Below are 26,157 nucleotides of genomic sequence, written 5' to 3'. Positions count from 1 at the left end.
CTCTTTAGCTTGGAGGAGACTGAGGAGTCACCTCATTAATGTTTATAAATATGTAAAGTGTGAGTGTCAGGAGGATGGAGCCAGGCTCTTCTCGGTGACAACCAATGATAGGACAAGGGGTAATGGGTGCAAACTGGGACACAAAAGGCTCCACTTAAATATGAGAAGAAACTTCTTCTCAGTGAGGGTAACAGAACATGGGAACAGGCTGCCCAGGGGGGTTGTGGAGTCTCCTTCTCTGGAGACATTCAAAACCCGCCTGGACACCTTCCTGTGTAACCTCATCTGGGTGTTCCTGCTCTGGCAGGGGGATTGGACTGGATGATCTTCTGAGGTCCCTTCCAATCCCTGGCATTCTGTGATTCTGTTAGGAAGGATTGCAGCAGACACATAACAGATACATAACAATATAAGACTTAATGAGCCATCCCTTTTTTAATGTGGGGGAGGAGAGGTTGCCACGGATCCTGGTAACACAACAAACGCAGAAGTTATTTTTAAGCAACACCTACATAAAGCAACATTCCGGCAAGAGTCAGAAGTCACAACTTACTGAAACTGATCATGGCGGCCTTTTCCGGGAAGGGCTCCGAGCATTCCGCGCACTGTTCCTCACGGAGCCTTCGGCGCGGGCAGCGGGGACACACTGCTTCACCGCGGGCAGCGGGGACACACCGCTTCACCGCGGGCAGCGGGGACGCGCCGCTTCACCGCGCTCAGCCCCGCTACGAACCCCCGCCACAGCCGCCGCAAGAGCCTGCAGCCAATCGGCGAGCAGCTTGCCTGCAACGTCACTGGCTGCAGGCCAATGAAAAGTCCCCAAAGGGATAACTGCGGCCAGCTCCGGCAGGACAGCCAATAGCGGGGCGCTGCTCCACAGCGGGCGGGACGCTTGTCGCTCCGGTGACGATCTTTGCCACGCGCCGACGGCGAGCGTTCGCCCGTGCCGGCGGTAGCACAAGCGGCTCAGTGGGCCCCTCAGGACGGGCGCTACCTCAGCAGCCGTGGGGCTTCCCCGGAGCCGCTCACGGCCGCGGCCGGCTGAGGCCGCCCCGCTGATCTGCTGTCGCATTTCCCCGAACGCGGAATACGGGGCTCTAGCTGAGGCGCGCACACCTTTCGTTTCCGGGTTGCGGGGTCAGTAATTCCTGCTGCGCATGCGCCTCGAGCCCATGAAAGGGTGGGGAACTCATACCATGCCATCCTTAAACCCCAGGCGATACGGGATTGGCTGGGAAGTCTGGAGCCGGTGTTCTATTGGGCGGCTGGGGCTGGTGGCGGGGACTGGCGGCTCACTATTTTCCATTGGACTCGCGTCCTGCTCGTTCCAGAGGGTCTTGACAGCGATTGGCCAGCGGCACTGCCAGTCCGGAGGGGGGCGGGGGGGTGAGTAGCGGTGGCGGAGCTGGAGGGGGCAAGATGTCGGGCTGTGAGGCCCGCGACGCCAAGAAGCTGGTGCGCTCACCCAGCGGGTTGCGCATGGTGCCCGAGCACCGCTCCGCCCGCAGCCCCTTCGGCTTGGACGAGCCCCCCTGGGTCCCTGACAAGGAGGTATCGGGGGGCGCCGCCCTTTCTTTCCCTGGGGTGGGGCCCCCCTGCGCCCGCGGGGTTCCCGCCGCCTCAGCAGCCGCTGCCCGGGCTGGCCGAGAAACCCGAGGCTGGGCGCTTCTTCCCCTTTCCCGCTTGTCCCTCTCCCGGGGCACGGCGGCGGTCGGGGCGGCTGGAGGGCCACTTGCGGCTCGGGGGACGCACAGAGGGCTGTGGTGGCCCCTTGCAGCCCCTCAGGAGCTCGGCGGCCGCGCGGTGCCGGGGGGAGCGCGGTGCCGGGGGGGAGCGCGGTGCCGGGGGGGAGCGCGGTGCCGGGGGGGGGCGCGGTGCCGGGGCGGGGGCGCGGTGCTGGCGGGGGCGCGGTGCCGGGGGGGGCGCGGTGCCGGGGGGAGCGCGGTGCCGGCTCGGCCTCTCAGCTCGCCCGCCGGCCGGGCAGCGGGTCAGGCTCGCCCCAGCGCGGTGTTTTTAGCTGTAGATCACGCTTTTAAATTTTCGCTTAAATTAATGGACTGGAGAGCATCGGAGCGTCACTGGTTCTTGGGGGGTGCGTGGCCCTGTCACCAAAATTAGTGAGGAACTTACTGAGTTAAAAATGTAGCGAACTGTGCAGCGTGAATGGTTAGGGAAGCATACTCTTTAAATGGTTAGAAAAGGTAATTCTGAAGACCACGTTGTGGTTTTGTTGTTTTTTTTAAAACAGAATATTAAGGCAATAACTTAGCGTTAGAACAGTCCTTCTCGCTACCAGTGTGAATGTTCTTAGTGTTAAACGAGTATTTAATAACTTAGACCATTTCAGTCAACTTTGCCTTTAAATACTTTTCAAGTAAACTATGTGATCATGATGTTGTACTAAAGATCATGTAATATGCATTATTTGTTGCCAGTCCCCACTGCTAGATGCTAATACAACTTGGAATCAATTGTTTGTTTGTTTATTGCCAGTGTTCTGTGGTGTGGATGCAGGCCAATGCATTTACATGTGACAAGAATTGAGATTTATTTTTGATGAGCTAGTATGAATTTAAGCAGGGAGTCATTAAGCAAAGGCATTCCTTGCCAGATACTGACATGGTTGATCTGTTTTGTATGGGAACACCATGTTCTCCTTGGTTAGGAATGAGGAAGAAAATTTTGCCTCTGCCTGGTGTCTCTTGAGGCAGAAAGTTTTATGTAAAAGTAATAATTCTAGTGGCTCACTGTGCTAGCGTAGCTTCTGCAGCTCATGCAACTGAGACTGACCTTTAGTGTCCTAAGGTGCAAGGCTAGTAAGTCAGTTGCTGGTTTTGTCCAAAATAACAAGACTTTATTGGAAATAGAGTTTTTCAACTTATTTTAAACAAGTGGTCTGCTAGAACATCTTGTGGGAGTTTCTCAAATTATTCTTTTCTATATGTCGTGAATAAAAAAAAAAAATCCTCTCCGTCGTCAGTTGCCTCTGGGTATCGGTCTTGTATGAAGTGTAGGTAAGATAAAATTTTCAGCGACCGGAGTGTCATTGAAGTGCTGGGTGCTCAGTGTGGGGCTCCCACCTGACAGGCACCACACGTGGTGTGGAGCACTGGGTGTGTTGCAGGTGGGGTGTATATTTATCAGGGAGCAGGTAGCAAAGTCTGGGCAGTTATTGTGTAAGTTCTTTCCCTTTGTGTTGCATGGAATCTGCTTTTGCTGCCTCAGTGACTTGCTGTGCCCTGTGCACACTGACCTGTACCACCTGGAAACCTGATTCCTGACATCGTCAGTGGATATAATTTGTGTGACAGTTTAATTGAAATTGGTTTTCTCCCTGACCTTCTGAAATGTAATTGTATATTTCAGTAGTCCTTGATTATAGCAGAATAGCTTCACTTAAAAAATGCAAGGTACTGCTATTTCATTCTAATCTATAGTGCCATCTTAATTCAACTGAAGGCTGAGAATTGTGGTAGGATTTATTTAAACTAGTTAGATATATTTAAGAATTAAGTCTGTATACAGTTTTAGATACATCAGTCTGATGTGTGTTGTCAGTTTGAATTTTATATTGCAGTTGTTCTGCAGGTATTCATTCTCCTTAAAATTCAGCTTTTCCCCTGTAGTCTGCTGATCAATAGGCTGATGGTGTTGATTTGTGACTGAATGTTGCCTTTGCATCAGACTCAGTGATATTTGCTGTTGAGAAGAAATGTATTGTAGGAGAATGTTTTAAATGTGTTTGTTAATTTGTATTCTTAGCTTTGCATTATTATTTTGTAAAAAGTTATTTTACTAGATTTCTTAAAGTTCATAGAAATTCTGATATCCATTTAATTGATGATTACCAAATATGTTGCGAACATTTTCTTTAAATAAAGCAGGTATGTGGTATACAGGGAAGCTTGTAAAACTCATCTTTTTAATAATAAAATGAAATTTAAAGAAACAGTATTATCTAGTGAATGAATTCAGCGAGAACACTTGCTCTTGTTACTATGTCAGACATAAGTAAAAACAAACAACAAAAAAAAGTTCTTTGTCCAAGACAAGAGGCTGGTATTATTGAACGTTGATCTGACTTTTCAAATACGCTGCCTTCTGCTGTTCAGCCAGTAACGCTCATATATTCAGTAGCTCTATTTTTCTTATGTAGGAAAAGTCTATTGGCTTATTTTTTTTAAAGTAAAGCCACCTAAGATTTATGGCAGTTAGTAGTTTTGCAAAACTTACATAGTATTGAAGTATATTTCAGTTTGTTAATTTTATGTTGCAAGATTATACAGTCTTAAAATAAACTATATTTCGAGGAGCCAAAGTGTATCATTGAAGCAGGCTTTTTGGTAGTTGTACTTATAATGTAAATAGTGAGGTGGATAATACAATAAAAATCATGCTGAGCATCGTTAAACCAGAGACAGAGCCTAAAATGTTGGTCACCGTGTGTGCCTTGTCTGTCCCCAAGTTTGTTAATCAGCAGAGCTCAAATGCTGATGTTCCCATTAAGGAAAACTTGGACTGGAAATTGAGTGAAACTTGTATGTTTGAAGGCAGAGGTGGCCAAACCTCGTGACATCCAGCTGTGTCCCAGATGTTTATGTGCTGAGGAACACTGTGTGCCGCAGATCTGGGGTGTGTGAGGGTAGCATAAGGATGTGGTGCCAGGTTCCCTGGGGCTCCTGGATCCCTCCGGAGGGAGCTGAGCTTTGTGCAGCTGGGTCGTGTGTTGGCTCGGGCTCTCGAGGTCGGTAGGAGCTGTGTGAAAGAGCTGCACTCTGGCAAACTTGTGTAGCTCAGGCAATGGATTGGCCCTGTACATCTGTAATACCAGAGACAATCCTAAGCTGTATCTGCTGTATGTTTGTGTTGTTTTCAGTTTGGTCAGGCGTGTGATTTGATGAGCTTGTCAACTTTCACATCTGCAAAAGTTCACTGCATTAACAAGCTCAACCAGATGTTGCCTTGCATCACTTCTTGAATCACTTTCTTATTGTATATGCAAATAAAGCATATGAAATGTAACTATAGCTTCCTGTCCATCTACAGTATTCTCCTTATCACACTTCAGCTAACACATGAGAAGTTCTACTCTATTTGGAGATTCATATAATGTCCTGGGTTGGAAGGGACACACAGGGATCATTGAGTCCAACTCCTGTCCCTCCAAGTGATCTAGCTCTCAGTATTTTTAAGTTAACATGAATATCCAATGCCTGTCAGGTGTTCTTCCAGATCCTCTTGTTATATGAAGCAAGCCAATGTCAGTATTAGTGGTATGTTGATTGTATGTGAAATGGATACATTTTTATTTAATTTATTCCTTCCAGATTTGCAGTGATTTTAAAAAGCCTGTATCTTGAAGACATGAAAAGCAACTCAAATATCATGCTTTCTTCTCTGTAAATGTGATAAAAAAACCCTTCAAGCAATAAAGCTTAAATTAATACGCAGATACGTTCTACTTATGTCAGCATATGGATGAATAGGAAAGATTCACATTTCAAGATGTTCTTTGGTAGAGATTTCTTCCCAGGCAATGTAGAAGTTGGTATTATGCAAATGGGTTCACTTCATTTTGGTTACTTAAAGCAGAAGTGCCTTGAAGGAACAACATAACGGTTTTGTAGGAAAATCCCATTTTGTGATGCCTGCTACCCTATGGTATTTGACTCATGGTTTGTTTGTGACTGCTCTGTGCATCAGACACTGTTAGCTTCATAGATTTAGAATTCAGAAATACTTTCCTGTGGGGTTTATATGAAATAAAAGGATGGATAACTTTGTTCCTTGCTGCAAAGCAACTTGTATGCTTAGCCTAACACTGATGTATGAAATCCGTTTAGGACAGTATTTAGAGGAGTGTTTCCCTACCCTCTAGTTTGTGGCTTGTGATTCTAATTTCTGACCAAAAAATCCCCATGTTTTCTTTGAGAAAATGAGTTAGACTCCTGGTAAATTCAAATTAGACAAGAATTTTTGGAAGGTCCGGCTCCCAGACAAGCTGTTAAGCTACATGTCTCGAAAATTAAAACACTAACTCAAGAACAGCATAGATCAAAATGCAGTATCAGCTGTAGAGCTGTCACAGGGTTGAAACCTGGGAAATGCTGAAGTTGCTTTATGCTGAAGGTTATTCGTCAGTGAATGTTAGAATAAGCTTTTCTACAGTCACTGAGAGAAGAGGTGGTTGGATGCCTTAATTCAGTGTGCGGTTTGAAACAGTAATGCAACACATTCAGTTCTCTTCTTTGTGGGGTTTAGAAACAAATAGTTTGTTCAAGCAGATACTGCAAATAGCTGTTTATGTTCCATTACAGTGAGTGCAGAGACTCTCTAATTTGTTAAACTTCTGTTTAGTTGTCAGAACACTTCATATAAACTGTTGCAAATTATAAACAGTTTTGTATTTCAAAAGAAAAAGTTCCTAGAGAATTGTTAATTGAGCTACTGTATTATTTTCTTGGCTATAGTTATTGAACTTGTGACGGTGGTTGGGTGTCTGCTGAAGCAAAAGTTCCTGAAATAGATGACAAAAGCTGTTGTAACCTGAAGGAATTTATAGAAGATACAGGGTTAAGTATTGAAATGCGTTAATTACAGGCAAATGGTGATTACTGTGTGCTTAGCAAACAGCACCTGTTCAGCTTCGGGCATGCTTTTAAGACGACATTGTGCTGTAGTCTCTTGTAGTCAGGTTTGAAAAGTTTAGGTTCTTGGAGTTATAAAACTGACTACAGGATCTAACCATGTTCTCCTGATTCAGATGTTGGGCATAATTTTGCATGAATATTTGCAAATCTGATAAAAACTGCTGTATAAGCAGTTGGAGAGTGATTTTTGATATGGTGGATAAAAAAAATACATAAAGTCTTAGTGGAAATCTAGTGATCTAAGTGCTGAGAATCAGCCCTTTGGTTGGTGACTTCCTGTATGGAAAATTTTGTCGTAAGTCACTGATTGCTTCTGCCAGTTTCGAGAAAGAATACTGTCACCCCTTCAACTTAGTTGTGAGAAACTTCTTCAATTTTCTTCTGTTTTTTCTTTTGGGAGGAGTGTGGGTGTAAGCTTGTTTTAGGAATGAAATGTTTCAGGAAGTGACATTTTATAGCTGGAATAGAAATTAAGTCTTAGTGGCTTGGAAGAATATCAGGTGTTCCTGGTGTCTTTCAAGAATGTGTCATTATTGAGAGTAATGTTTTAGAGAGTCAACAGAGCATCATGGTATAATACAGTGAGGGTGACAACTTGTATAAAAACAGTCGACTCTGGAATATTTGACTGTCTGGATAGCCAAACAGAATTAAGCATGATAAGTACTTCTGAAATGTAGTTTTGACTGCTGGCACAATGCACTATTCCTCAGGGAGACTGAGTTTGGCAGCTTTTTTTTGTCTTACAAATGAAGATGACGTTGTTTTGCTCCATCAATATGAGAATACATGAAAACTATGCATGGTGAAAAGGTAAAGGATGGAAATTTGTTGAAGGTGTTTCTTTTCAGGGCATAATATAAAGCACAGTCTTTGTATATGGTAGTAGGATTAAAGGTTTAGAAATACCGTAGATTAATCTTAATTTGTACTGTTTTCTAGTGCCCAAGATGTATGCAGTGTGATACAAAATTTGACTTCATAACTAGAAAGGTAAGAGAAATCAATGAAATGTAAAGCATTAACTACTGCAAAATACTAATCTGGGCTTTTCTTGATTATAAATGTAGAAGATTTCAGTAGAATAGCATACAAAGTCTGATGTAACTTAAACTGGTTTTTCTTTCTGTTTTTGTTTTAATTTTATTTATTTGAAATTCTTCTTGTTGCTCAATGTGTAATGCTGAGGGTTTTTCCAAATTACTGGATGCCCAGAGGATTTTCATTCAAAGGAAGACTTACAGAAACTCATGCTAGAGTGGATTGCTAACATCACTACTGACATAGAAACCAAATCAACTAACTAGTTCAGTTGTGTTTCAAGAGATGAAATTAGTTGTGGGAATGTAAGCAGAAGTGTTTTGAGGAGTAATGAATTATAATCTTACATTAAAGAACCATATTGTCAAATATTGAGAACAAAACCTCAGATTCTCCTTCTGTTCTAAAAGTAAAACAAGATTTATCTCAGGTTTGGAAAAGGGAATTTCCGATGTGAGTAGAAAGTGTAAACTGCCTTGATTGCTCTGAGCCATAATTAAGCTTGCTGTATGAAAACACTTAACGTTATGGCTAAATTATATTCACTACATAAAAATAAGCAGGTTGTGTGGAATGTGGGCTGGTGTATGGAATACTGCTCTCGGAAAACATTCTGCTGATATTGGGGTTTCTGCATGGAGAAGGAAAGCAGCCTCACAAAAAAGGCCGACAGTGACTTTTAGCAGGGAATGTAATCTCTTTGTAAAACTACAGTGGCACTCTTTTACCATGTGCTTGTGGAGGTGAAGAAAGATGTGGAAATGTGACTTGTAGGGCATTGACATAGTCAATGTTTTTTAATTTGTTGTTTGGAGGGAGAGGAAAGGAGAAATTCTAAACCAAACATAGTAATATGTTCTACCAGATAGGTATAAATTTTCAGGAGGCCAGAAGAGCATTAGGATACTAGTGATCCTAGTACTCCTAAATAATGGAGTGTATTTTCTCCTGGTTCTTGTTTTACCTTTTAGTTGGATGTGTTAAGAGCATGGTGGTTGATTGGAGTGTTCTGATTGAGAAGCACTAATTTATTAGGCTGCTGTGGTTTACCTGTGTTAGCTTTGGGAAGTAAATGGAGGTAACCTTGGGAAATGGGTACTCCAGAGAATTTTGCATAATATTTAGAAGGAAAGCCTGACACTGACCAAAAGTGCAGCGTATCAGTTCCTTGTATCAAACTGTTCAAACTTGCTTTGAGCCACGAATCGGTTCCTGCTTGCCTGGCAATACCTGTTCTGTCTGACGTGAGAACTTGCATCAGGGAGCCCTGCCGGGACTGTCACACCCCAACAGTGATGCGGAGCACAAGCCACTTGGTGCACATCTAGTAGCTCTGAAACACATTGAAATATTAGTTCCAATTTTGCAACTTCATTGGATTTGTACTGTGCTGCCTGATATTTCTGATAAAGAAATAGCTTTAGGTTTTAAGTTTCCATAGGAAAAACTTGAGAGCAAGTTTTAAGGAAAAAGAGTATGCTCTCCACTTGAAGTTTCACAAGATCTGTGTTTGGAAGTGGGAAGGTATCTACAAACCACTCTTCTCTTACATTTTTATTGACAGTAAGGTGAAGGATTTACTGGACACTGGAGAAGCCCTTTCAGTGTCTTGTCTGCTTTAGGCGTGTGTTTACAGAGCGCCAACAAAGGCTTACAGTGCTTTTGCTCATACTACACTCAGTCCTTTGTGTTCAGTCTTCAGAGGTTTCTTTCTACCACTCCAGCAGTTAAATTTATTTTACCTGTCCCTCAAGTCATATGTTTGATACCTAAGATACTGTTCTGTTTCTTGGGGAGGAGGATATTTAATGTAGTAAACTTTATCAAATTATTCCCTGGTAGCTTCCTGTGTAAATAAATAAACAAAATGTTCTCTCATGCTTAGCATCACTGTCGAAGATGCGGAAAGTGCTTCTGTGACAAGTGCTGCAGTAAAAAAGTGCCTCTGCCTCGCATGTGCTTCGTGGACCCTGTACGCCAGTGTGCTGAATGTGCCCTCATCTCTCAGAAAGAAGCGGAGTTTTATGACAAACAGCTTAAAGTGCTCATGAATGGTAAGAACTGAATGCATATATACGTTGTTTTGATCTCATTTATATTTATTCAGATGCGGCGCTGAACAAATGTGATAAACGTCGAGAGTAATGTCTCTTGTCAAACAAGCTGCAGCTTTGTCTCATTTAAATCCTTTTCCATTGTCATGCTGCTTGTTTGCCACTTAATAATTCTGTGTTATCCATTTATTTAGAGAGAAGCTTACACTTTTTAGTCAATGTTTACAAAGAGTGGCTTAATTAAACACAAAGGAATTTTTAACGCCTCCAAGAACAGATGTGTGTGCAGTTGGCATTTTTCTTACAATAATGCATCTTTTAGCCATATTCCTGTTACATTAAATAAGAATGAAAAATGCTTAATCGATAATATTTTAATATTTTTCTGACAAGACACAGTCTTGTTTTGAGCTTTGTCTGTGAGCTTTGATCTTGTCCATGGCCTACAGCTATGGCTGATGGTAGATCATCCTGAGTGATCCATTTTGCACAGCATTAAAACTACATGGAATACGGTGATTTGTGTTCCAGTTCCATTAAGAAAGCTGAAACTTCAGGTTTTAAAATAGCCTGTGATTGTTCAGTGCCTTTTGATGGGCTTTTAACTCTCAGCATGGTGCTGATGTGTACAATCGGTAAGCTAAACCACACATCTGACTACCGCGAGTGTTCCTAGGGAGATTCTAGGTTCATCCCAGTAACAGACAAATCCTTCATTACTCTGCTCTGCAGACGAGGGTGTAGATGAGTTTTTAAATAATGTATTTTAAACCAGAGATTTTTTTTTCTTTTAAAGCTTGTCCTGCTTGCATTTGTGTTGTACAATTCAAGTCTGAAGTTGTTGCTGACTTACTGTAGAGCCAGAGGTCTCGGTGGTTGTGTTGTCCTTTGTAGTTTTGCCTCTGTCACCTGTCTCGCTTCAGCATCAGCCTGGGGGTCCATGTGAGTGGGTGTCAGTGAGGCTGTGGAAAACTGTGACATAGAGGGTGAGGTGCAGGTGTGTCAGGCTGCGCAGTTCAGATTGTGGAGGTGGATCGCAGCCCATTCAGCCAGGCTGCGTGTTGTTATTGCCTTCGTTTCCCGGACCAGCAGTATTGGGATTAGTTAATAGAGGGAGTGTGAGGCATGGAGGAAATAAAGTGGTTAGGTGTGTAGTCTGCTTTATTTTAAGTTATGAATCACTTCACTAACGTAGCTAAGATGACTTTCCTGATGTCAAAGGAGCTGTTTTGGGCAGGAAGAAACATAATGTGAAGGCTGAAGTTCATTGACCTCAAAGTAAGACTGAGCTGGCCTTCAGTAATGGAAAAGAGATGTCTTCACTGTTTATTAAACATAGAGCTGAAGGTCACATCCTCCTGCTAGATTCTTCTGTCAGATTTGTTTGGAATACTGAAACAATAGTATATATTATGGTGACAAGGTAGGGTCTTTAACTGCCTGGTTTTTGCCATCTCCAAATCTCTCATTTTTAAAAGATTCATCTTGGATATCATCTGTATTTCCACAAGATGGGGGAGGAATTACATAGCACTTGTGAAAGGTTCTGTGATTTAGAACGTGATAATTAAAGACCAGCTTTTTATATTTCAGTGTTCTTCTGATTTTAATGAATGTAACATTTCAATTAGTCTCTCACTTCACCCAATTCAATGCATTAGGTACAGTAAGTAAAAATTAGTTACGCTTTTTGGTACTTGAATGTTCCTTCCTAAACTCTGCATTAGAACACTAAACCATGTCTTTCCAGGTGCTACATTTTTTGTAACTCTGGGAACATCTGATAAATCTGAGCTCATGGTTTGTCGACTTTCCAACAATCAGAGGTGAGAAAGATTGTTAGAAATTGCACTTGTAAACTGTATTTTCATTGCACTTACAGCTATGTTGTTATGTAATAACCTAAACAAAATATAAGAGTAACTTGCTGCAAGGATATTGGAGAGAGTAATTAGGCTGAAAGGACAGATACAACTTTATTGGACTAAGTTTTTTTGAGTTTACTAGCAGTGTGGATCAGAGGGCCTTTGAATGGTGGAGCTCTGCTCGCTGCGAGTGCCTTGGAGTGCCACTGGAGTACAGTGGTTTTGCCACTGATAGGGGATCACGGGAAGGGGGGACAGGGAAAAATCTGTAGCCACTGAAAAAAGCTTGTTTGAGAATGATTCCAACACTGCACTGGATCATTTAACCTTACGGCCAATGCATTACTTTGGTCATCCTTACAGTTTGGTTGGCTGCAACACTTTAGACTCTGTGTGCTCTTCTGCCTCCAGAACTTTGGAAAAATGCTTTTCGAATTTCGAAAGGGTCCCCTGGCAAACTGAACTAGAGATTTCTGTGGTGGCTTGTTTGTTTGTTTGTTTGTTTGTTTTACTTTAGGTGAAGGACTTCAATGAAAATTAACTTTTCCTGCTTGATTTCTCTACCTCCCCACTGCAAAGAACATATGAACAGCTAGTCACTTGGAGATTATGTTTACTTTTTTCCTTTGATTTGGACTTGATATTGTAGGAACAAACCCAAAAAACCAACCAAACACTTTTTTTTTTAAATAATGTTTTTTTCTTCTGTTATGTAGATACCTGGTTTTGGATGGAGACAGCCACTATGAAATTGAAATTATACAGATTTCAACTGTTCAGATACTCACAGAGGGATTTACTCCTGGAGGTAAATTTTTCACTGAATACAAATTAAGAAAAAATAAGTGAAGCTGTAATTATTGTTTGAGCTAGACAGTGCATTTCGAGGTCATTGGTAACTAACATAGTTACAGCTGCTCTCAGAACAGTGCAGTGTGTGAAACTCTGTCCATGCAGCTACTGGGATTTTGGGAAAAACCTAAAACTTGAGAAATTACCTTACAGCTCTAAATGGGAGAGCTCCTTGATTAGCCTGAGTAAAGGTGGTCGTCATCTGTTCTGATACTTTCTCTTGGCTAAATATAAATATGTGTTAATTCAAAACCTTGTAAGAGGGAACTGTTGGTCTTTGGTAGTTTCCATTTCAGAATCCAGCTGGGATTTCTCTTCTTCTGGTCCAAAAAATGGTGAGGAGAGTGATAGGGGATGCTGAGCGGGGGGAATAATTAAGCTATACTTTGTCAATTCAAGATTAACGGGTGGCCAGTGGAACTGGCAACATCTGAATCAGAGGGCAGTTACTTACTGCCTCATCTCTTACCAGATTTTTAGAGTATTTCAGGATGAACTTGAATACGATTTCACTGAAATGAGAACAAACAAGGTCAGGAATTTTAATAATTGTTCTTTAGCAACACCTCTGGCACTGCTGGAATTTTCTAATTGGACACCCTATCTGTGCAATATTCAGTCAGTACAGCATGTTAACTGTAATAAACTTATCTTGCTGTTCGAATCAACCAGATGTATTGCTGAGTTACTTAATGCTCTTGTCATTCCTTGTTCACTGCTCTTCTGACTGCTTTATGTTTTTGCCTGCCTGCCTTCCTTCTTGATGGTAGACAAAGATATTCACACTTACACCAGCCTTCTGGAGAGCCAGCATATTACTGAAGGTATCACCAGTACCTTTGAGCATGACTCACCCAAGCATGTTGTCATGGCCCCCTCCCATCTTTCTTCCTCTGCAGTGTTTTTTGTTGTGTGTTGTTTTTATTTAATTTGATCTATAGCTGTTCAACTTAAGACAAGTTCTGTTCAGATCTGACATGTATCTGTTCCTTGCCATCTGTCTGTTTAATAAACTGCAAATTAATGTTTTGTAACTTTGGAGGAGAGCTAAACCACTGGAGGCCTTCTTTAGAACATGTGTGCTATTGTCCGTGCCGGAACAAAGCGGGGAAGATGAGAAATAGTGTCTGCAGTGGTTACATGCCACGTACTTCAGCAGAGGGGTGCTGAACTGTGCAAACCACAGTGGATAACATCGTTCTTGTGTACTGGCCAGCAAGGCTTTGCACAGAATAAATAAACTGTTAACTAATGGCTTGCTTTTACACATCCTTAAAGTAAATAAGACGTCTTGTTGCGTAAGGTGTGTTCTGCCTGACTCAGTCATGTCCTGGAGTGCCAGACATGGACATTGTGAATAAATAAAACTGGTCAAGGCTGGAGGTGTTTGATTTGCACTGGTTTATCTTTAAGTAGTGCCTTAATCTGTTAGTGTGACCAGGTAGATGCAGGGGAGCAAGCGAAGAAGTTGGATTTCAATTCATCCTAGAAGAAGAGCGAATGTCTTACATAAACACTGCTTGCGGGCTTTTGATCAGGTTGCTTAGATTGAGATTCGTTTTCTGGCTCCTCAGATGCTCCAGCAATGGCCTGTAGGAGCCCTCTCATGCAGACACTTTTTAGAAAGAACTGTGCGAAAAGTGTCTGCCTGTGTATGGTGGAGCCCTTCCTGGGGCTCAGCTTATGCCCTGCTGCTTCAGGAAATAATGCCAGTAAAGTGTGGTATTCCAAACAAGGCCTTTGTTTCACTTCTGTGTTACTGCTTTGGTTTATTCTAATCTCTATGCAGCTAGAGGAAAAGAGAAACAAACATCTCGCTATCACACTGTTGTCAGAGCAATGTCTTTTGTAGTGCATTTCCTTCAGGACGTAAATGATGTGTCCAGTTGTCCTCTAATCTTGCGTAAGCACCTTTCCCAAACTTTGCTGAGTTTGGAGGGACTTTGACTGCTATGTCAGACTTGGAATCAAGTGGGGATCCCTCTGATATCAGTCTAACTGGACACTAGTAATTCAGTTTACAAACTGCAGGTTACAGCATGAAACTATGCCATCTACTATGATGGTTATACAAGTTTTTTTCTCAGTGATTGCTAGAGAGAATTAAGCAATACTGACTCTGCACATTGCAATGCCCGGCATTAACACCGCGGTCACCTCCTCTGAAGCAGCAGTTGTTAGTGCACCCCCAGTTGTGATGAGTTTTCCTCAAATGTGCTTCTTAGCTAGAAGAAGTTGTGTTACTTAGTTGGCAAAATGTGTTGCTGTTCAAGGTTTTATTCCTTTTTTCAGGAGGTAACACTCGTGCCATAGGAATGATCCTGCAGTACAAAGTACCCGGCTCAGAGGAGCTCACGCAGATGAAGTTCACAGCCAGCGAGGACTTGAGCTGCAACAAGAAGCTGTCGGCCAGCTGGCTGGCTGCTATGCACAAGGTAAGCACAGGAGGCAAAACCGACAGAAGGCTGAAGGAAATCTTTACGTGGGGTGCTTATCAGCACTAGAGAGTACGCAGCCTTCAGAGTCTTTTTTCATTATTTTTTATTTAAGGACTTTAGTTGCTAAGGAAACAGAAGCTATGGATGGTTGTTCTGAACATGACTGTAGCGTTATGCTCAGATACCTGAAGAAGATACGCACTGCAAAGGGTTGCCCAAGATCTTAGATGTGAAAAGAAGTAAGAATTAGACTCTCAGGTTCCTTAGGTTTGTGTTACTGAAGAATATGCATTATGAAATACTCTTTCGAACCTAAACTCGGTGAATTGTTTTTACTACTTCATGAAGGCTCAAGGAAGTTATTTTTTGAAAACAGGAACGGAGGTGTGGGCAGGACCCTCTGGAAGATTGTGTCATCTCTTGTTGCTAGGCTCTCTGTGCCTAATGAAACTGAAGTTTATTATTTAATCTGTCAACATTATGGGAGTCAAAAAACAAAACCACCCCAACTAGTTCTGGAACTTAGTTCTAAATGTCAATCAGATGAACAGTAATGTATAAGCTGTCTGCAAATACAAGTGTCTGGCTGTTGGCTTCTTTATCAACATTGTTCAACTCCCCAGCCACCTCTGCCCCGTCATTTAACGCGTGTTCAGCACAGTGCACTCAGGCTTGGTGTTGCCATGCGAGCAGTGCCTTACCTCATCTAATCCACCCCTCACAAGCGATGCAGCTCCTGCAGACATGGTGAAAATGGGTATTTTAGGGACAGGCTTAACATCCCCCCCCTACCCGATTTGTCTCCTTTGAAGGGAGTTTTGAGTAAGTGACCAGAGCAGTGGGACTTGCAGAGCTCCTGGTCAACAATACATGAAAGGATGTGTTGCTAGAGAACACACAGCTGTTCATTGCAGGGGGTTGGTTGATCCCGTAGTTTGGGACAAGTGGAACATCTCACCAAAGCTTGGCCAGGGAGAGGCAGAAGAGGTAGGAGGAATTAGACCAGAATAACACTTTACTGCATAGTTTTAGACAGATCGCCAGAATCTCAGAAATGCCACTCGTAACTCTTTGCAAGTAAGTTTTGATTGTAAATGGTCATTTGTGACCAAGAAGGAACAAATAAAAGTTAATCTAAATTCTTCAGAAAGAAGAAAATAGAGGGAGAATTTAAAGCCTTTAAAGGCAGTTTTTGGAGGGGCATGAAGGAGATGAGGTGGCTGCAAGTGAAACTTCAATTAACACAATGACATTTTGCCTCCATGTTAGGCAACAAAACTTCTTTACGAGTCCCGGGACCAGTAACAGCAACCTGTTGGCCACTCCAGGGAAGACACCAGCCCCCACGGACCCACCTCCCCCTTTCTGCTCACGTGGCAGCCGGTAACATTTGCTGTTCTGACCCTTTCTCATTCCAGCACGGTTCATTATGTAAGAACTGGCAAATGCAATGTGAGTAATTTTTGAACCATGAGTATTCACTATAGTGTGCAATATGTATACAATTAATGCTTTAAACAGCCTCACCTTGTAAGACTTTGTATATTTTGTTAAGCCTTTATGGGCACTTAATATGAAAGTGACCTGCACTACAGCTAATGTACAGCACAACTTTTATAGTAACAATTATATATACTGTTTGCTACACAGAGCAAACAAATGTTTATGTCTCTTCTGCAGAGAATAGCTTTTGGGTATAGATCTCAGGTTTTCCCTTTATCCAAATGTTTAAAATCAATGTACAATAAAATCTGCCTTAGATATGATTTTATAGAAGTCACTTGATTGTTTTTAAAGCATTTCATCTTAAATATCTAAATATTTCACCAAATACCACCAAACTGGACTTACATGAACATGATCTTGAAACCTTCCTTCTGTATCCAGAATAATTTTTAGTTTTGTATTTTCCTTTTGCTAACTGGCTTTTGTTAATCTAACTGTAATGCTATCTGAAATTGTTGTATACAACTTTATGTACAAATATGAATAAATTAATTCACTTATTTAAAAAACAATAAGGTGATACTTTTATTTTACAATATATGAATTCTTAATGTTGGGTACTGTGGTCTCCCCTCTCTGACACTTCGGGATTTTTCTGAACAGCACCCTAACTTTATTTCTAAGTGTCTGTGTGCCCCCCATCCTGCGCTGGTGAACACACAGTGAAGAAGCACATGAGGCTCAGTTGTCAGCTTGGGTGTAAAGGACGCTTGAGAGCTTTGTGGGATAAGTATTAATTTGTCACAGCTGGAGGACAGGAGGGAGGAGGTTCCAAAATTGTTTGGCAAGTCACTTTCTGTGCAGCTGGTAAAACGATGAGTAAAGGTGACTTAACAGACACAACACACCAAGCTGGAATGATTTTTTGTGTAGACCACAACCAGAAGCACATGTGATGTTGCTACCTATGTAAAAATACTGGAGAACGCAGCCATGCCTTAGCAGTACTTTATTGTGCACATTTACATGTTCTCTGGATTAGTGTATCATAGGCTCTTGAAATCATCACATTCATGTAGCAAATTCTTCAACAATAATACCCTTTCACTTTTCACCACAATATATACAGTTAATGCTAACCTGTGGTAAAAGCAAGTTACAGCACTGCAGAAATGGATATATAAATTATACACAGAACTTGTACATGAAGAATTAATCAAATTGCATACTGTTAATGGGAGAAAATTACAAGAAATATGGCTAAAACTTATAAGGGGACATTCAAAATATACTTTTGGTATATAAAATCATGTACAATTAAAATTCCAGTGAAGTGCCTTTTTTCTTTTTTTTTTTTTCTTTTTTTGCTTGAAACTACAATGTAGTGGAATAGGTTATTGCATAACTTGCCTTGGCAACAGGTGTAGGCTGCCAAGAACCACAGAAACTGTCCTCAAATAAGCTATTGCCTTTCTTAAATCCTTCTCTAAACCTTGTTTCTCTCTTCTCCTTGACTTGGCATCTACACAACCCTCTTCCTACTTCTATCCGCTCCTTCATATTTTCTTCTAGACTGACTCAGGCAGACTTCAAATGACACAGTGTAACCCTCACCGGACTCTTACCCTTTTCAACTATTGCACTTTCATCCATGCAGACGTACAGATCCCTTAAGCTGCTGCAAGTTCAGTACTAACTGTTCTGTCCAGGATGGACAAGCCCAGGTGCTAAGTAGGGGAACCTTTACATTAGTAGAGGTAACATGGGTGCTGTAGGCTGAATAAGAAAATAAAACACCGAGTGAAATCTTGTGGGGGGTTTGAGAGGTGTACAAATACTGCTGTTTTGTTAGTTCTTTAGCTTGATTCTAAATGCAAATAATACTAGATGCTAGACTATGTAAAGCTTTTGTTGGGGTTGTCTAGACTAAGGATTTAAGTGTTACCACTTCAAATCCTAGCCTTTGTAAAGCTTTGGTGACTACTTAATTATGTATGTAATAGGTGAAGATCTTGTGTCCTAGAACCCAAAGAGTTGATCAGTAATGAGAACTCAACATTCACTGGTATCGAACAACATACCCAAAATCCTGACGTGGGACAGTGACTGTGGGGTTGGAGCAAACCAGACAGCGTATCTGCACTCTGCAACTGACACCTCTGAACACCGAACACAAGAAAGCTCCTACCACGGAACTTTAAACTGAAAACACTGCTTTAGATGAGCGTTGGCGCAACACTGCAGGTAGTGGAGGTATCGCTCTCCTCATCAGTGGTGGGTCACATAAAAACGATCCTCATTTACAAACTGCAGATCTTGAAAATCTTGGATGCTGTCCATTTAACAAGAGAAAGCACCATTAAAACTCGTTATCATAGTTTTATTTCTCTGTGTGAAATGATCAAAAACGATGGCTCCAGTGTATGTTTTAAGTTTCCAGTTACCAACACGGTATTGCGCTGTTGTACAACTGAATTCAAGCAAGGGTTCGCTGTCTGGGTTTTATTCGTGGATATAACTGTAAAAAAAACCAGAAGAAAAAAATTAGGCTTTTCATGGTTGATAAAAGGTTAAATATAAATCAGTTCAGTTACAACCAAGAGGTACTTAGTAACAAGAACTGGGTGATGAAGTGGTTGGGGTGGGGGGAAGGTTTTTGGAAGCTACAGCGTGTTCTTAGGTAACTTCTGAAAAAATAAACCATAAGGAACAGGAGGCCAAGGGCTGGCTGTGAAATTGCTGCCCTGAAAATGACTCATTTAGCTCAAGGTGCCAGACTAGACCAAAGGAGGCTTCAATGTGAGTACAAGAATTCCTTGTCGAGCCCTAAAAAGAACTTATTTCTTGCTCTGTAAGGTTTTTCTTACACATTTCATCCTCTGCATCTCTCCACATGGTAACCTTATGTTCCTGATCTCTCATGAGAGCAGTGTTCCAGTTGACTGAGTGCAGCACTAATGACTTTTATTTGTACACATTTATATATTGCTGATCTTGTGCCAGGTGTTAAAAACCTTCCTAAAGAACTTCCCTTGCCAAAGCTTTGAGCTGCCTAACAGAGCCACCACACTTTACATCCAGGCTGTATGTTTTAGCCAAGGGGAAAGAAAGAATCTTATTAAGCACATCCTGGGATTTTCTAGAAGGAACTGAAGTGTCTCTGGATCCCTGCCCCTCAGGGGTTGGGTAGGAAGACACCATCATTTGGAACAGGCTGCCCAGGGCAGTGGTGGATGGAGTCACCATCCCTGGAGGGGTTTAAAAGGCGTCTAGACAAGGTTCTCAGGGACATGGTTTAGTGTCAGAGTTAGGTTATGGTTGGATTTGATGATCCTGAGTGTCTCTTCCAACTGAAACAATTCTATGATTAAAGCATAAACTGTATTAAATATACTAACTCACCAAATTAAAAACCAGCTGTAGTCTCCTACCTACAGCGTCTCCTTTTTGTTTACAATGGCACAGAGGTCAGGGAGAGTAAGGATAATTCTGCATAGCGGTGTATCCAGATGACGCACAGAGGGATTCTGACCAAGGATCCACCTTGTGGAAGTGAAAAGTGGAGGGGAGAAGGTAACTGAAAGAGAACTTACCCCAAGGAGGTTTTTGGGCACGTAGCCTTCTTTATCATTGAGGCGAGCCCACCACCACTCTGTTTCGTTGTCATCCTTGCGTCTCAGAATAGTAATGGCATCGCCCTCGTGGAATGACAACTCATCGCTATTCTGGGCTTCGTAATCCCACAGAGCGTACACCACTCCCTTATTCATCACTCCCAGCTTCTCTTGCACTCCTGTTAACACATGAGACAATGCACTGGATGGTCAAATAATCCTGGTTTTTCCCTCTGGGACTTTCAGTTCAGACACTGTGGCCCAAATATTAGTCTCTTATTAAGAAAATTTCAAGAACAATTTTCAGCACTGCCACAATAAAATGCTTTCAGAAGTTGAACTGCATGATAGAAACCAAATTTTACAGAATATTTTAAACCATTTTAGAGCACCTTCTATATGCAATAGAAACTTTGCAAACTTTCATTCAAATAAGGGTAAAAATAGTTTTACAAAAATTTGAGCAAAGCAGCATTCTAGAAGTGCTGTGTATTTCTGACAGGTCTGCCTTCTGCAGCAGGTCTGACACAGGTACACTTGAAGCTCTTGAAAATCTGCACAATGTCAGGTGTATAGAAGCTTAATAAAGCTTGGATGGATACTCTGATGTAAATTAAAACACTGTTCCATCAAGGTGTTTTTCTTGCAAAATGTAACTAAATACACTCTGGATGTTAATTATTCATAATGTATACATGTTCCTTCATGTGCTCTGCCAGGAATTTGTGCATCTGGAAGTTGCAGTATCTCTGCCAAGATACGTGACAACTCACTGTTACTGTCAAAACCTCCCTGTGGAAGCATTTCCTTGGAATTAAGCCAAATTAAACTTTAAAAACCTGTAAAATTAGAAGGAGCCTGTGGAGTAACTCAACAGAAGGACTATGAGCAACGTAAAAATGAAAGGACACTTCTGGTTCTTAGCATTTTGAAAGAACAGGCAGGAGATGGGCAGGGGCGGGATGAATTTTAGAAAAGCTAGAATGTTTGTGAAGCAGGGTCACGGCTTACCGTACAAGAACTGCGAACACTGAATATAACCTTCTTCCATCTCTTCACACTTGTCTGCAGCAGTTTCTATGTCACTTATAGTGGATGCAAAAATAGCTGCCCCAGATTCAACCAGTAGTTTACAGAGATGAACACTATTGCAAGAAGCAGCACAATGCAAGGGTGTCCTGAAATAAAGCAAAAATGTAGACATGTAAAAATAAACTTCCCCGGATCCTAACTATTTTGTCTTGCAATATAGAGTTTAGCTTATTTTTAAAGGCAATTCTCCTTTAAGATTATAGTATGTGTATGCATTGTCCAAAACTTGTCAAGCAACTGGATTCCAGGATTTACCCAACTCCAGGAAGGCCAAACATTATAAAACAGATGTTAGCAAAAATCTTGATTTTCACAGCTTACAAAGCTGCTGGGTATAAAAGGGTATTTTCCAATATGAGGAAATTTGGAAGCTAAACCAAAGGGTGACACAGTAAAGGTTTCACATGTTCTCCCAATGCTTTGGAGGTGCTACTTGTGTTTGTAAGGCCAGAGTCTTCAAGGACACCAAAATTCGTGGTGGGTTATATGAAGATGAAACTTAAACAAATTAACTTCTGTCACGTTAGTTACAGTTCAATTATTTCAGCATCTGAACAAGAAATGCAGCTATACTAAGTGAACCCCAAATGTAGTGTGCTTCATGATATAAGTTGGATGCAATGTAACCTTGCAGTTGAGTTCATCAGCAGGTAGAAAGTGCTCTTTCGCTGAGGGTGCAGGGGAAGGAAACCTTTCCCAAAACAGGTCTCAACTAAATCTGAATGTACATCAAAAAAATGGTGTTTCTTCCAGATGCTGAGTTCAAAATCTTGACACTTACCACCCGTCACTATCTGCTGCATTTACATTTACACCAAAATCGAGCAGGAACTTCACGATGTGGTGATGACCAGCACACACGGCATTATGCAAAGGTGTAATTCCTTCATCATTTGGTTTACTGGGATCATCCACCTATTGAAAACAAAATAGTTCATCACTTCATTTCTTTTCTTTTTCCTAAATATTAAAGAGGTTGCTATTGTTTAGAAGCTGACCTCATATATGATTCGCTGTACAAGATCAAATTCTCCCTCCAAAGAAGCATCTAGCAGGAGGGCCAAGGGGTTGAACTTCACTCTCAAACCATGGCCTGTTCTTTCCGAGTTCGGTTTCTTCAAGTTGGTACGTTTTGTCTGAGGAGAGATGAAGGTTGGAGGGCATCACTTCAGGTTGCATAAGTATTACAAACAACTCAGTTAATTTTAAACTAGATTAGGGATCCCATCCAACTGAAATGGTAACTGGAACTATTATAAAGTCTTGAAACAAGAGGCTTGATATCTTACTATGTCTTATTCAGTTAAAATATGAAAAAGCAGGCCAATATCATTTAGAAGCTTCTAATCAAAGGGAGTGAGTACAAGCAAAGTACTTAAGTCAGTGGTTTTTGAGCACCACTATTTTAATTGTATCTAATATAAGCTGAATGTGTTTCTGGTGGATTGTCTGAGATACTGTCAAAGCTTCTGCTTAGACTAGAAACCAGGACACAATTACACGTGAGTATCAGTCTATACTCAGGAATCTTTGCCCTGAATTGGCAAAAGTGTCTGCTGTTAATATTGAAGAGTGTTGCTGTGGGAAAGAAAAGTACAGAACACAAAGCTATTTTATGTGACATTCTAGCTGGTATTACCAGAAGCAGCATTCTCAAGATTTGAAACACGTTCAAATGTGTTTTCAGAATATTCTGAATCATTCACGTGTCCTTGTCACTCGCCAGAAAAAAAAAAAAGTCTGTTATTAATTACAGCTTTTATAGAGTGCTTTTAGTCTCTAGCACTACAAGATCCATTTTCATTTATGCTCCCATTTAGAATGGCTACTTCAGTTTGGAAAATAAACCTCTCACAGGATGAGTAATAGCTGTTACTAACATATTCCATTCTCCAAGAAGTATCTTGGCCCCTTTGTGCTCATAGAAAATGCCTATGAGGCCCTGTGCACATTGCAGTCAAATTGTCAGAGGAATGCAAGGTCCCCACATGAATCAAAAAGCAGAGAGATTCTTTGAAACCAATGTTAACACGAGTTATATCCATACTTATACTTATTTTCAACTCTCCATATGCTGTAGATTTTGGTAATGACAAGTATTTAAAAGATCTTGGTGCAGCTGGAGGACGGACTTTAAAAGCAATTCAGATTATGTGACAAGCCCATTAGAAAAACATTTCTGCTAGAACAAGTCAGGCGTGGTGCTGTTCGTGTTGTCAGCTCTGGTCTCACATCTCTGCCGAGAGGGGAACAGCAGTGCAATTCTCCCACAACAGGTAATTCAGCTTGCTTGTAAATTTAAAAGCTTCCCACTGCCACAGCTCACCCTTAGTTTCACACAAATAGTCATCTCTGTAGGCCCAGGGAAACAACAAAAATATATTTTTAACAGACTCTGAGATCCCACAATTAGTTCTACAAGAATATATCCTAAAAAAAGTTCTACAGCCTAACGCAGATACACAACCTCCCATTGCCTATATGCATATCTTCCTTAATAAACAGGTACAGTAGGAAATGAATCCATCAGAACTGTGCTTGGATCCCCCCTGGTTTTCTTTTATTTTACTATCATGAAACTTAAAGTGCAAACATAGCATTTAGCATAAGCTCATCGTCTTCCAGTCAGGCTTAAACACACCGCTAATTCTGTAGTTCACAAAACTGTCTTTTTGCTTTGTTACTTACTGGAGGAAGCGGAGGAGGAAGAGCAGGTGGCACAGGAGCTTCATCTTCTACTGGAGAACTGACCTCAGGTGTGGGACTGGGTGACTGTTCGGTAGAAGGAACTATAGCAGGATTGTTGTTGTTATCTTCAGTTGTCTCGGATGTTTGATTTGTGGTTTCAGTGCTTATCAGTTCCTCAGTAGCAGGAGAAGGTAATTCATTATCATTGGCATCTGAAGAAGGGGGCGGCGGCTCATCAGGAAGAGGAACTGTAGGTTGCACAGAAATAGGTTCTTCAATATTGCCATTAGTACTGGCGTTACCGTTGTCAACATCTGCTAAGATGCCTATGAAGTCCTGGGGATTGCTTGGCTGATAAAAAGGAGCACTTTCTATTCCTCCAGCGAGAGTATTAAAGCGCTGATACAATAATTTTTGTATATTGGGCCCACTTGGGCCCTCTGGTTCAGTGATAGAACTGCGCTTCTTTAATGGCCTGGGAGCATTGGCCAGTTTTCTTCTCAGAGCTTCAAGGTCAGCGTCACTTTGATATCGCAGGGGGGAATGCACAATAGGTGTGAGCTTAGTAGGGCTGAGAGGACGAGGAATGTTCTCCACATTGCTGTTTTCACTGGATGGTGGAGCATTTTCCAGCTCTTGATCTTTGTCGGAGACCTCAGTCTGAGGCTGAGATTGTGGCTGGGAGGAGGTCTGGGCAGGCAAAGAACCGTGAAGAAATGGCAAGGGTGAGGGAGACGTCGAACCAGATTGTAAAACGGGTTTTCCATAAACTGAGGAAAAGAAAGATGGAAAACAGTAAAGAACTGTTCTCAAATTACATAATAAAATATTTGCAAAGAAACCACGTATGTCTCTGTTGCTACTTGTTTGACACTAAAATGGAAAAAAAAAATCAAAATCAATCCTGTTGGAACCTATCAAAACAGAAATACTCACCTGTTGATGATTGTGATGATTCTTACAAATACAAGCTACAAGGAACACCGGGAATGTTTTTCCTCTTTTATGAGGAAACAGTATAGAATCATAGAATGTCCCTATGGGGGGACCCACAGGGATCACCAAGTCCAATTCCTGTCCCTGCATAGAATAACCCCACAGTCAGGAGGAGAAAAACTCTCCTCTCTAGACACTATTTTTTCAACTTATTTCTTGAAGTATCGCTAAAGTATCCAGACTGTATTGTTGTAATTGCATCTTGTTTTAAATAAAAGGTAACTGGATGGATACTTATTTATGGGATCATTTTTATGCCATGCTGTATACATAAAGATTTCTTTCATCTTCTCACAGATTTAGACAAGTATTTCCAAACTGATATGGACAGTAAACTAAAACAAATAAGTAGATCTTAACCGTATTTCAAAGGGAAAAAAAGCAAAATATATTCTACCTGCTTTTACTGACTTATTTAAGGTATTATACACAGCTTGTTGATAATTCTTTGGTGGTGTTGCTTGCTGGAGATACATTGAGTAAATGGAACTGGAGTTCACTGTCTGTGGCCCTTTTCTGGGAGACTGAGGTCGTGATCCTTTATCAGCTAGAAATGGCCTGATTGCCACAGTCAGCGGGAGTTCTGGCCTGCCGTCTCCTCCTGGAAACAAGGGGGAACCTGAAGGCTGATATGTGGGGCTGGGAGGTACAGAAATTCTTTGTTGAATCTGTTGCGAAGAGCTGGGCTGATGTACGTTGCTCGGCGGCGGGAGCGGAACAGGTCGTTGCCGATTTGTTATACTTGTGCCAGGTCTGGGCAGGCTGCCGTCCTTCCTTCTTTCCAGAGAATTTGTGGAACTTGTTCCTAAGGGAACTGGACTTGGATACGTCCCATAGTTTTGAGGCAACTGCTTGCTTACACCAGGAATTGGTGGTGGCACCTTCCCCAGGTCAAGACCCTGTGTAAGAACAACAAAAACGTATATACCATTTAATAAAATACTTGTGAGCAAGAATATTCCTCATTCAACAAAACACACTAATAATCATGTGCGATGGCAAAGGAGTCAATAGAAACAATTCCTATTCTCGAATCACTGGATATGACTCTACCTGACTTTATCACAAGACCTCATCATACGTCAGGTAGAGGCCACTGTTTAAAGGCATCTTCAGCTATAGTACATTAATATGAATCCAAACTTATTTGTGTACTTCCAAAGCCTGAATAACTTGTTCACGGTTCTTCATCTCAGTATATAGTTGATAATGTATTTGATAATATGTAGCGTGAAAACAAAGTTTATCAAAACTATTTAAAGACAAAGTCCTTATTCTTTAAAGCTTACAGTCTTAAAGAATTTATAAAGTACTAGAACAACAGTACACACAGACAACACCAGTGGACTCACTCAAGGATGGATTTAATGACTCCTCTTGTGAGATTTTTCAGAGAAAAAGAGCGCACTGAAAAAGTGATA

The 26,157-nt window shown here is 41.5% G+C and overlaps 2 protein-coding genes across 2 annotated transcripts in view; one reads left to right on the top strand and one right to left on the bottom strand.

The window, feature by feature from the left end:
- Positions 1 to 1,419: 1,419 nt before the first annotated feature.
- Positions 1,420 to 16,921, top strand: ZFYVE21 (zinc finger FYVE-type containing 21; the record flags this gene model as incomplete). Its single annotated transcript, XM_080345720.1, has 7 exons — positions 1,420 to 1,551; positions 7,593 to 7,643; positions 9,577 to 9,745; positions 11,496 to 11,571; positions 12,327 to 12,418; positions 14,755 to 14,897; positions 16,170 to 16,921. The coding sequence occupies 7 exons, from the start codon at positions 1,420 to 1,422 to the stop codon at positions 16,203 to 16,205; spliced, it is 699 nt and encodes a 232-aa protein (XP_080201846.1). The 3' UTR covers positions 16,206 to 16,921.
- Positions 16,922 to 17,525: 604 nt separating this feature from the next.
- Positions 17,526 to 26,157, bottom strand: part of PPP1R13B (protein phosphatase 1 regulatory subunit 13B) — a 72,512-nt gene continuing 63,880 nt past the window's right edge. The window contains exons 11-17 of the mRNA XM_080345558.1: positions 25,134 to 25,635; positions 23,741 to 24,510; positions 22,051 to 22,188; positions 21,834 to 21,967; positions 20,972 to 21,138; positions 19,940 to 20,139; positions 17,526 to 18,864 (exon numbers count right to left, since the gene is read on the bottom strand). Coding sequence (XP_080201684.1) covers positions 18,823 to 18,864; positions 19,940 to 20,139; positions 20,972 to 21,138; positions 21,834 to 21,967; positions 22,051 to 22,188; positions 23,741 to 24,510; positions 25,134 to 25,635 — 1,953 coding nt within the window. The 3' untranslated portion in view covers positions 17,526 to 18,822. The remainder of the gene's footprint in view (positions 18,865 to 19,939; positions 20,140 to 20,971; positions 21,139 to 21,833; positions 21,968 to 22,050; positions 22,189 to 23,740; positions 24,511 to 25,133; positions 25,636 to 26,157) is intronic.

The sequence above is a fragment of the Nesoenas mayeri genome (genome assembly GCF_963082525.1).
Source record: "Nesoenas mayeri genome assembly, chromosome: 5".
In the NCBI taxonomy this organism is placed as follows: domain Eukaryota; kingdom Metazoa; phylum Chordata; class Aves; order Columbiformes; family Columbidae; genus Nesoenas; species Nesoenas mayeri.
This window is presented reverse-complemented; position numbering and strand designations above follow the sequence as displayed.